The sequence below is a fragment of the Eumetopias jubatus genome, unplaced genomic scaffold (assembly GCF_037043125.1).
Source record: "Eumetopias jubatus isolate StellerSeaLion01/CBP00866 unplaced genomic scaffold, mEumJub1_p1.0 scaffold_10, whole genome shotgun sequence".
Lineage (NCBI taxonomy): Eukaryota > Metazoa > Chordata > Mammalia > Carnivora > Otariidae > Eumetopias > Eumetopias jubatus.
The window spans coordinates 58516172-58527016 of record NW_028274816.1 but is presented as its reverse complement, the minus strand read 5'-3'; the positions used below and the strand labels follow the sequence as shown (position 1 = coordinate 58527016).

Sequence of the window (10845 nt, the reverse complement as noted above, 5' to 3'; positions counted from 1 at the left end):
CTGGCCCACGGGAAGGAGGAACTAAGAATTCCACAGCCCGACCCGACCGGACTCTGAATTCACCTGAGCCTCTCACCTTCCAGGCTTGGCATGTGCCCTTCCCTCAATTTGGGGGCCAAGCCCCCTCGTACTGCTTTAGGTCCCAGCTGGGTCATGATATCCTGTGTGAGGACAGGACAATACTTCTACCTCTAGGTCCCCACACAGCAGCCTGCTGCCCCCCCCATTAAAGCCCCTATTCTCTCACCCTCTAGCTGGCCCCTACCGTCCCCACACTGCCAGCCCTGACTGGTAGCCACCTCCAAGGATTTTATCTTGTTCTCCCACGTGTCCAGTGCCTAAAATTATGTTTGCCACATAGTAAGTGCCCCATATATATTTGTTGGACGAATAACATCTGCATCCCCCCAAGGGCCAGCACAGTTCCTAGCCCACAAGTGGCTTCAGCAAATATTTTTTGCCTAGTGAAAGCCCTGGTCCCTTCATCCACTGAAATTCCCTTTGTCCTTCAATAGGCTCCAACTCACCTTGCACACGGAGAGGACACCAAGGCTGTCAGCCTCTCCTGCAATTCCCCCCTACCCCCTTGCAGAGCCCAGTCACATCACCCTGAACCTTCCACCAGCCTAGTAAAGGTTTGGGAGGCTGGTGTCAATAAAGACCCTATCAGCCCATCCCCTGTATATATGCTAGACTCACTCTGGCTCAGGGCAGATTTCTAGTCATACTTTATTTTCCTGTTTTTGTCTTTTTTTAGTTTTTATTAAATAAAAGGAACACAGAGAGGGGGCCTGTGGTTTCTCAGGCTGTAGGGGAGAGCCACAGGCCCCCCAATCCCTCTGTTCAAGGTGCATTGCGCAGTGAGCTTGAGGTGTAAGCTGGGTGGGGAGGGCAGCTGGTAGTGCTAGGAGAGTCAGAGGTTGGGATCTATGACCCATCCAGCCCTCCCAGGAAGACTCAGTGGGCAGGGAGGGAGCCTCCTGGACCCTAACTGGGCTCATCCGAGGGCTGAGGGCTGGTGTGGCCAAGGCTTGTGCTCTAAGCCACAAGGTGGGACCCCAGGCCTGGCCTCTTCCCACTCCAGGAGGAGGAAGGGGTGACAATGTCCATTCGTTGGAGGGTGCAGGGCTGTGGGGCAGAGTGGCCAGGCCCCTCACTCGTGGACGTCCCAGATCTCAGAGAGCAGAGGCGGTAGCTTCTTGTCTTGGAGCCGCAGGGCAAAGACCTGCTCTGAGTGCACAGAGCTCAGTGTGCGCAGGCTCACAAGCTTCATCAGCATTCGAGGGAAGCGCAGCTGGTCCTGCAGGGGGACGGGAGGAAGGTGGGCGCTGGCCGGGCTCCTGCCTGTGAGGCTCTGGTCAGCCCACCTGGACCACCAGGAGGGCCTCCCTCCCTGGGCTGAGCCAGGACAGCAGTGTAGGGAGTGGCAGGGCAGAGTGTGGGGCCCTCCCACCCCTATGCCTGCACCAGGCCTGGCTCCTTAGTCAGGGGACAGAGGCCTGAGGACAGACTCTAAGGAGAGGACATCAACCAGAGCTCAGAGTGGCTGCCAGGGGATCCAGGCTCAGATGAGGAAGCAAGACCTCAGCCCCAGGCTGACTCCACGTGGGTGTGGACTTCCTGGCCCTGCCAGGGCCTCAGGAGGGGCTGGGCTCTGGGTAGCTCCAGGAGCCGCATACCTGTGGCCTCTTGATGCGCGTGTAGGAGAGCAGGGCCTCCACGTAGGGCTGCTGCAGGGCCTCGACGCGGCTCGGCTCCTGCACGTTGGGCCGGTCAGCTGAGAAGATGTTGATGGCAATGAGGAGGGCGTACTCGGCGTCGTCCAGGCCCAGCCGCCGCATGGCCCGTGAGAACTCGAAGATGGGGTTGATGAACTCCACCTGCAGGCCTGTGGGGGCAGGAGGCCTGGCCTGATAAGCTCCCCCAGCCCCAAACTGGCCCCACTCTCGGGTCCCGACGCTGCTTAGTCAGTGGGGTGAGGAAAACGGCGGTAATTCTAGTGTCCTTGTCATGTCTGTTCACTGGTGTCCCCACTCAGACGAGCACCCGGCACATGGTTAAGTGTGCCCTAGCCCTTGCCTGAATCAAGGAATGAGTAACAAGAGCGAACATTTATTCAGTATTTCCTACTACCCCATCCTGCCTTCCCTGTACCTAAGGAAAAGGAAGGATTTTTCAACCTAGGTCACGCTGCATCACCCTGCAGTGGCTTCCGTGGCTTAGAGTAAAGCCTAACCTCATTCCCAAGAGTGGTTCATTAATTCAGTCATCAAACTTCATCAAGCACCTACTAATGTGCCAAGCCCCGGGGTAGAGCCGTTTCCAATTCAGAGCCTCCCCTCCTGTGGAACTTGCATTTGCGGGTTGAGAGGACAGACTAAGCAAACACGTAAGTAAACCATCCAGCCTGTCACAGGGATGGGCGCTGCTGGATCAAGGTTAACGCACAGAAGGGTAACGGGGGCACTGAGAACCAAATCAACATCTTAGACAAGGTGGCCACTGCCAGGTGACACTGTAGGAAGGCCTCACTGTAGGGGGACCTTTGAGGGACAACCCAAAGGAGCAGAAGCGACGAGTCCCGAGGATGTGTGAGTGCTCCAGGTGGGTACCACCTGTCTGTTCTGCCCAGAATTGGGCAGCTTTGTGTGGGCCTCAAGACTTTCAATGTTGAAACCACGAAGCGCCCACGCAAACCAGGATGAGCTGGTCACCCATGCTGGCCGAGGGACCAGCAACTACAAATGCCCTGAAGTGGGAGCACAGCTGGTGGGTTCAAACCAAAGGAAGGAAGCCAATGTGGCAGAAGGAGGGTGACCAATGGGAGAAAAGTGCGGAGAGGTCCCTGCAGGGCCTGTGGGCCATGGCAAGGACTCTGGCTTGTCTCCCAGTGAGACAGGAGCCATGCAGGGTACTGAGCAGAGGAGGGACATAAGCTGACTTGGTATGAACAGGACCCTTCTGACTGCTGTGTGAACAGACACATTCGGGAGAACCCAGTGAGGGCACCCGGCAATATTCCTGGGAGAGACGTTGGACAGTGGCAGAGCATGGAGGGAAGTGGTAGGACCCCAACTTTCTCTCCAGCCCCATCTCCCTGTGCTCCAGATGCCTGGGCCTCCCTGTAATTCCAGCTCTTCCCTCACCTCAGGGCCTTTGTACATGCTGAGCCCCCTGCCAGAAACATTCTCCCCGCCCAGTGCTCCCCTATCATGCTCATACTCAAAGCAGGTTGAGATGGTCAGGGATTAGAGGAAGGGAAGAAGATGGGGTTAGGAACGCACATGTGAGAGTACAGACAAGTGCCCCAGGAAGAAATGATGGGAGAGAGCAGAACTTACAGAGGAAGCTGAGACTGAAGAAACACAGCCTTTTTGTACATGGGGTTCCCTGGTGGGCAATGCTATTCCCCAAATCCCTTTTCCCTAATCATTGACGTATCTCACTGCCTCAGGCCTCAGTTCAACCGCACTTCCTCCAGAAGCCCACTGCCTAGGTCACATCCCTAGGTAAGTGCTCTTGGAGGGCAGGGACCAGGACTGCCCCATATAGTTGAGCCGCGTCCTTCACAACAGACTTGAGATCCAGCCTCCCTACAGTGACACCAGGTTTTGGGAGGAAGGAGTGTCTTCTCTTAATTTGTATTAAAATGTCCCGTGTGAGAGCAGAAACCCCCCTGCCTCGTCCTGCACTGCATCCCACTGCGGAGGCATGACACTCAATACAGATACCCTTAACTCAACGCGAGGCTGGCTCACCCGGCTTTGGAAAAAAGGAATGGAGCCTCAGACAAGAATGAGGCGCCCAGCAGGGGCACCGGCCCTGCACCCTCCCAGCCCACTCTGCCGTACCTGCGCGGTGGAAGTCATCCTTGCTATAGGTGAAGTCCTTCAGGAAAGTGATGCACTCCGTCTCATGGTTGTAGCGTCTGGCTGTCTCTAGCAGCATGATCTGGGGGCAGCAGGGAGAGGAGTAGGCAAGGGTAGGGGCTCCAGGAGTCCCTATGACCCTTTAGCCACTGGTCTCTCCTCTCGTGGCCTGTGGGGGGGACCTAATCTCACCAGGATCATCCCTCGCCCCTCTGCCCCTGCCCCTGTTCCTTCAGCCACCCCAGCCTGCAGTCAGCGTGTCAGACACTCCAAGCTCTCTCTCCTGCGGGTTTAGTGCCCACGGCACCCTCCATTTAGGCTTTCACCCCCCCCCCCCAGCTGGTTTCGAGGCATGAGGACACTGTCTTTCGTTCACTGCCACATACCCAGCACTTGGAATGGAGCCCGGTATACGCTACGAACTCAATGCCGATTTGTTATGGTGGCTTTGGTTTAAATGTCAACTCTCCCGAACAGCCTTCCCAGCACCACATTCTTTAAAGTGCGGCGTTCCAGCCCAATCCTCAATTTTTCTCAGCCTCAGCCCGTTTCCTTTTTCTCCTTGGCTCATGGGGGGCTCGGATGACCTGTTTAGCATTTTCACATCCTCCTGTAGGGTATCCTCCCAACAAGGGCAACAACGGGAGGAACGCGGCTCATCACCATGCTCCTGACAGCTGTCCTGAGGCTTAACCCTGGGCTTCCTCGTGGGCAGGAAGGAAGGGCCTTGTTGAGGATGGGCAAGCCAGGCTGCCCATTACCTCAATGGTAGACGCCTTCAGGAGGGCGATCTGGTCCTCGCGGCCCAGCTGCAGGAAGCCAGGCACCTGTTTGGCGAAATCCACAATCTCCTGGACTGAGATGATGGCTAACTCCGTGAAGTGGGCGAAACGCTGTTGGCGGGCATCGCGGGACTGGGGGTCTGCACCCAGGGGCCAGGGCTGGGGATACAGGGGCCAGGGTCACTCTCCAGCCTCCTCCCTTGAGCCCAAGGCCGTGGGGACACCTGGAGGCAAAGAGCGCGCCCTGGGAGACCCTCGTCTGCAAGGCCCTGCCCCCTGGAGCCTGGCTCCCTCCTGCCCTGCCGGCTCCACCCCAGGGGGCTCACGGCGGTCCCACGGGGCTCAGGGCCGGCCCGGCCACGGGAGGGGCAGTACCGTGACTTTGGGCTGGTCAGAGAAGGAGCGCTTGTTACACTGCAGCTGCGCAGCCACCAACTGCTGGATCATTAGTTCCTGAGCAGCGGTCAGCTGAACACCCTCGCCTTCCCCGGAGCCCGGGCCGCCTCCGTCAGACCCTCCAGGGGAGGCCCCGGGCCCAGAGGCTGAGCTGCTGGGGCCCGCCGGCCCTGCGGGCGACTGTTGCTGCTGCTGCTGCTTGCGAATCTTCTTCTTTCGGATCTGTTCTTCCGAGAGGACGCCTATCGGGAGACACGGGCCTCAGCAGAGGCCCCAGGGCTGGGCAGCGGCCCGGCCAGCACGGCTCCCGCCCCGGCACTCACACTGCTCCCTCATCCCCGCCTCCTTGCATTTGCGCAGCCGGCACTGCTGGCACTTGCGCCGCATGAAGGCGTCCATCTGGCAGGTTCCGCCACCCCGGCAGGCATAGCGCCGGGCCCCGCCTCGGACCACGCTGCGCCGGAAGAAGCCCTTGCAGCCTTCGCAGCTAAGCACGTTGTAGTGGAAGCCGGAGGCCTTGTCCCCGCACACGCGGCACAGCTCATGGCCCAGCATCTTCGGGGCCGGGCCCTTCTTCCGCTTGCGCTCTGGTTCCTCTGCAGGGTCTGGAACGACTGGGGCAGGTGCACAGAAGCCATGAGACACGGAGCCACACAGAAAGAGCAGCCAGACGGTGAGCCCCGCAAGACAGAAGAAACAAAGAGCCAGAGTACAGAGAGTGACCCAGGGAGATGGCACTTCAGAAGGCGCGTGTGTCAGTGAACCCCAAAAAACAAACAACGATAAGAGGTGTCAAGTAGGAAAAAAAAAATCTGCTCACACGCCAAAAAAGAAGTGGCAAGTAGGTATGGAAGAAAAAAAAATCAATGAGGAATTGGGAGGCTCCCATCCTCATTCCTGATCTTTTTCCCTTCCTAGATCCCCTTCCCATACCCCCCATCAACTCCCAGCCCCTGCCCCTGAGCCCCAGCTCACCCACGCTGCAGGCTGAGCGGGCCCAATCACTGCCCGGGACATCAGGGTCTGGACCCGCAGGCCACAGTTCAGGACCCTCCTCCTTTATAGCTGGCGAAGAAGAGGGGGCGCTGGGTTGAGGCGGGCCATTTCCTGGAGGAGGGAAGCACAGTGAGTTCTCCTGACAAGCGTGCGATACGGGTACGGACTGGGCTGGTAAAGAGGTCACTCACCAGGCAAGGGGGTGTCCAGGGAACTGGTGGTGGGGGTGGACATGGTGGAGTCACGGAGCAACCTGCGGAATACAGGGGGACTGAGAGCCTTGTGGGGCTAGGAAGGGTCAGGTTAGGCCAGCCCCAGGGCTTGATGGGTCACTTCTGTCTCCCATCTTTCCAGACTCCTCCTTTACTGCATACAGACTCCACCTCTAATCCCTGCCAGCCTATAAAGCCTTTCCTCCGGGTCTGACACAGCCCACCCCCTACCGCTCCAGGTCTCTGCTGGGTCTCACACCCTGACCCCACCTAGACTCCGCCCCTGTAAGCTCCACCCACTCCAGATCCCGCCCACTCCCTCTTTCCAGGTCGTGCCCTTTCGGCCTCAATCGTGCTCCGCCCTCACTTCCTCCACCCCACCAAGTTTCACCTTACCTACTCTTACTCCCCACCTCTGCGGAAGGAGCACCCCCAATCCCCACTCTGACCCCACCTCCTCCCCCACGCTCCGCCCCCATCTTTTCCTTCTAAGTCCCGCCCAAACCTTCCAGGTTCCACCCTCACTCTACCCATAATGCTCCGCCCCACCCTTTTGCCCCGCCCACCGGTACCCCTCCTCCAGATCCCGCCCCATCTCCCATCATGCCCCGCCTCCCCCTCCTCCCATCACGCTCCGCCCCCACACCTCGCTCCAGGTCCCGCCCCTCTCCGAACACCAGTGGGGGGCGGGGCTCATGGCTGCGTGCGAGGGTCTTGTGGGTGGCCTCTCGCGGGGTCTCCTACTCCCGTTGCCCTGGAAACAACCGGAGGCAGCGCGAGCTACGGAAGGGAAGGGGGCAAAGGAGAGAAAGGGGGCTGAGCGGAGCGGCGCGGGGAACGCCGGGAAGCCCCGGGCCCGGGGCACCTCCCGCGTCTCCCCATACTCTAATGCACCTGCCTCTGTCCCCTTGCTCTGCTCCTCCTCCTCCTTCTCTGTATCCTTTGGCACGCCGCCGCTTCTCGGATCCCCTCAAAAGTAACTTCGCCACTTCTTCCGGCAACCCCGCCGTGCGTCACTTTAGGAAAGGGGCGGGTAGTCAGGAGTGACGGACTTCCGGTCCGCTTAGGACTAGCCAAATCGGCTGCCCCGCACGGAAGTTGTATACTCACCGGAAGTTTACACTCTGGGGAAGCTCCACTGAGGCCTGGCAAAAGAGTTCCGGACCAATTCAACCGAGCGCGGGCCGGAGGCGGGGCGTGGCCAGTCCCAAACCTTCCGGCCCGGAGCTGGGCGGCTTTAACTCATCCCTGTGCCTCTCGGGGCTCGCGGCCAAGAGTTTACTTGGCATAGCTCTCCCGACCTTTAGCTCCTTTCCGCACACGTTTGATTTGAAGCATGTTTGTCCTTTTTTGGTTGTTAACAAGTTTCCTGATTTTATAGGCGCGCTGCTTATTGGTTTTAAATGAATTGATTTTAAAGCAGCGCGATTACAAACTTAGATCCAGGAAAAATACATTTAAAAAAGTAACTTGTTAATAGGAAGAACTAAAAACAAAACAAAAACAAAAAAAGACATAGTCTCATACCCAAATGATAAAAATCATAGCTTTTAAAGAAAACTCACAGTACTTGAAACAAGTCAATCAGAGAAAGACATGTATCATATGACCTCGCTGATATGAGGAATTCTTAATCTCAGGAAACAAACTGAGGGTTGCTGGAGTGGTGGGGGGTGGGAGGGATGGGGTGGCTGGGTGATAGACATTGGGGAGGGTATGTGCTATGGTGAGCGCTGTGAATTGTGCAAGACTGTTGAATCACAGATCTGTACTTCTGAAACAAATAATGCAACATATGTTAAGAAAAAAGAAAAAGAAGAAGATAGCAGGAGGGGAAGAATGAAGGGGAGTAAGTCAGAGGGGGAGACGAACCATGAGAGATGATGGACTCTGAAAAACAAACTGAGGGTTCTAGAGGGGAGGAGGGTAGGGGGATGGGTATTAAAGAGGGCACATTCTGCGTGGAGCACTGGGTGTCATGCACAAACAATGAATCATGGAACACTACATCAAAAACTAATGATGTAATATATGGTGATTAACATAACAAAAAATTAAAAAAAAGAAAACTCACAGTACTTGAATAGGTAAAAGAAGGAAACCGTCCCGAAATCTTTCCTTGATGATAATCAGATCTCTATGGAGCATATATCCATTTCTTTAAGAATTTGGAACGTATGAGCCACGCTCTTTTTTTTTTTTTAAGATTTTATTTGTTTGACAGAGAGAGGGAACACAAGCAGGGGGAGCAGCAGAGGAAGAAGCAGAATCCCCGCTGAGCAAGGACCCTGATGCTGGACTTGATCCCAGGATCCTGGGATCATGACCTGAGCCAAAGGCAGACGCTTAATCGACTAAGCCACCCAGGCGCCCCAAGCCATGCTCTTTTATAGTTTGTCTTGTTCCTTCCCACATGGCCTTGAAGCTACGAATCTGAGGATGTTACCAATAAAAGGAGTGATTACTATGACGTATGAACCAGTGTTTTTCACTTCCTTGGCTGTGTAATGTGGAGCCAAGCTATTTACCCCGTGCCTGTTTTCTCTTCCAAAGTGGGTTCAACAAGAGCTCATTGGATTGTCATTACAATTAAATGAGGTTAAAACAAAACAAAACAAAAACAAAAACATGAACCAGGCCAGGTTCAAATAAGGAGCCTAATACATGAGAACTGTGTTCTTGGGGAGCCTAATACGTGAGAATTGTGTTTGTTCTTGGGGATGCCAGAGTTGTTTTTAACTTCTCACTATAGAACAGTGCAAAAGCCTGAAGTAGACTGAAAGTAAATTGTAACAGCTTGGGGGCAGGTCGTGTCACCCTTAGTCTCAGTTGACCTACCTGTAAAATGGAGGAAATTATTCCTAGTTCTTAGGAAGGGTGTGAAAATTCAGGAAGGGCAGTGCCTGCACATCTAAGCATCCACTGTGAAAATTAATAAAGGAAAACCTCACTAAAATGGAGCGGGAGCTCTCCTGGGGAGAGAGAAGACCCTGGGATCATGACCTGAGCCGAAGGCAGACGCTTAACGACTGAGCCACCCAGGCGCCCCCACAAGTGTTCTAAAAGTGATTGTGGTGACCACTCCGATGGTCAATCACAGGAAGAAGTGTCAATTACAGATCCCAACAGAAGAATCCTCAACAGGAAAGAATCCTCAGTGACAGGCTCCACAGGGGAAAGATGTACATTGCGTCTCCTCCAAGAAATTAGCTACCCCAGACTCAGCCAATGAGAAACCGTCATCACCTTGAACTCTTGCTTTTCTCCAATGGACTTTCGATCAAAACAACCCCTCCCAACTTCCTCTTTCTTCTCCATTAAATAATGTTCCTCTCTTGTTGGGCTGGCCTGTGGTTTTTGACCATAGCATGTTTATCCAGAATTGCAGTTCTCTGCTATTCCCAAATAAGCCCCCCCCCCACATTTTTTTTTTTGCTGGTAAAGTAACTTTTATTTTTAAGGTCAACACTGTCAGTGGCAGTTTTGTTATCTGACCCTAACTGCAGACCAATGTCTTCATTAATAACTAATCCAATGTCCCCTAATTTTTTGGTAACAGCTTAATTGAAGTATAATTCACATACCCATAAAATTCACCCATTTAAAGTGTATAATTCAATGGTTTTTAGTAGATTCACAGAATTGTTGCAACTGTCACCACAATCACTTTTAGAACACTTGTGGGGGTGTCTGGGTGGCTCAGTCGTTAACTGTCTGCCTTCGGCTTAGGTCATGATCTCAGGGTCCTGGGATCGAGCCCTGCATTGGGCTCCCTGCTCAGCAGGAAGCCTGCTTCTCCCTCTCCCACTCCCTCTGCTTGTGTTCCCGCTCTCGCTGTGTCTCTCTCTCTCCGTCAAACAAATAAATAAAATCTTAAAAAAAAAAACACTTTTGTCACCCCCCAAAAAAGAAATTCCATACCCACTAACAGTCACCCTCCAATTATCCCATCCCCCAAGCCCCAGGCAACCATTAATCTACTCCTTGTCTTTATGGATTTCCCCATTCTAGACATTTTGTATAAAGGGAATCTTATATCTGTTCTTAGTGTCTGGCTTCTTTCATTTAGCATAATGTGTTCAAGGTTCACCTATGTTGTAGCACGCTTCTGTACTTAATTTCTGTTGTGGCTGAATAATATTACATTGTGTGCATAGACCACATTTTATTTATCCATTCAACAGCGATGGACATTTGGATTGTTTCTCTTCTTGGCTATATCACTGCTATGAACATTTATATATACAAGCTGTTGTGCGGACATACCTTTCACCTCTCTTGGGTAATTTCCCCTAGAAGGGGAATTACTGGGTCATGTGGTAACTGTATGTTTAACCTTTCGAGGAACTGCCTAACTGTGTGCACCTTTTACAGTCCTACCAGCAATATTTAAGAATTTCAATTTCTCTACATCCTTACCAGTACTTGTTTTTATGTCTTTTTGACTATAGCCATTTTAGTGGGTGTGAAGTGATATTTCACTGTGGTTTTAATTTATACTTCTTTGATGGCTAATTCTATTTCCTTTTTCTCACAGTCATTTTGTAATGTGTAATTCTGCCTTTACTATTCTTCTTTTAAAGATTTATT

General features: G+C 53.7%; 1 protein-coding gene across 2 annotated transcripts; it reads right to left on the bottom strand.

Annotated features, from left to right (window-relative positions):
* Positions 1-712: 712 nt before the first annotated feature.
* NR1H2 (nuclear receptor subfamily 1 group H member 2) lies at positions 713-7297 on the bottom strand. 2 transcript variants are annotated; one of them, XM_028091510.2, is made up of 10 exons: positions 7150-7297; positions 6902-7035; positions 6235-6296; positions 6023-6154; positions 5371-5661; positions 5027-5289; positions 4631-4810; positions 3852-3951; positions 1680-1888; positions 713-1300 (listed from the first exon to the last, which is right to left on the bottom strand). In XM_028091510.2, the coding sequence occupies exons 3-10, from the start codon at positions 6275-6277 to the stop codon at positions 1154-1156; spliced, it is 1365 nt and encodes a 454-aa protein (XP_027947311.1). In that variant the 5' UTR covers positions 6278-6296; positions 6902-7035; positions 7150-7297; the 3' UTR covers positions 713-1153. The 2 variants fall into 2 exon arrangements, with proteins under 2 accessions (XP_027947311.1, XP_027947310.1); XM_028091509.2 differs by having other exon boundaries at positions 7154-7297.
* Between the last annotated feature and the right edge of the window lie 3548 nt (positions 7298-10845).

Coding starts and splice junctions, on each gene's coding strand:
- NR1H2 (XM_028091510.2), bottom strand. CDS start 6,277: ATGTCCACCCCCACCACCAGTTCCCTGGACACCCCCTTGCCTG. Junction 5,290..5,370: donor GGCGGGGATGAGGGAGCAGT/GTGAGTGCCGGG, acceptor GTCTCCCGATAG/GCGTCCTCTCGGAAGAACAG. Junction 3,952..4,630: donor TGAAGGCGTCTACCATTGAG/GTAATGGGCAGC, acceptor TGCTGCCCCCAG/ATCATGCTGCTAGAGACAGC.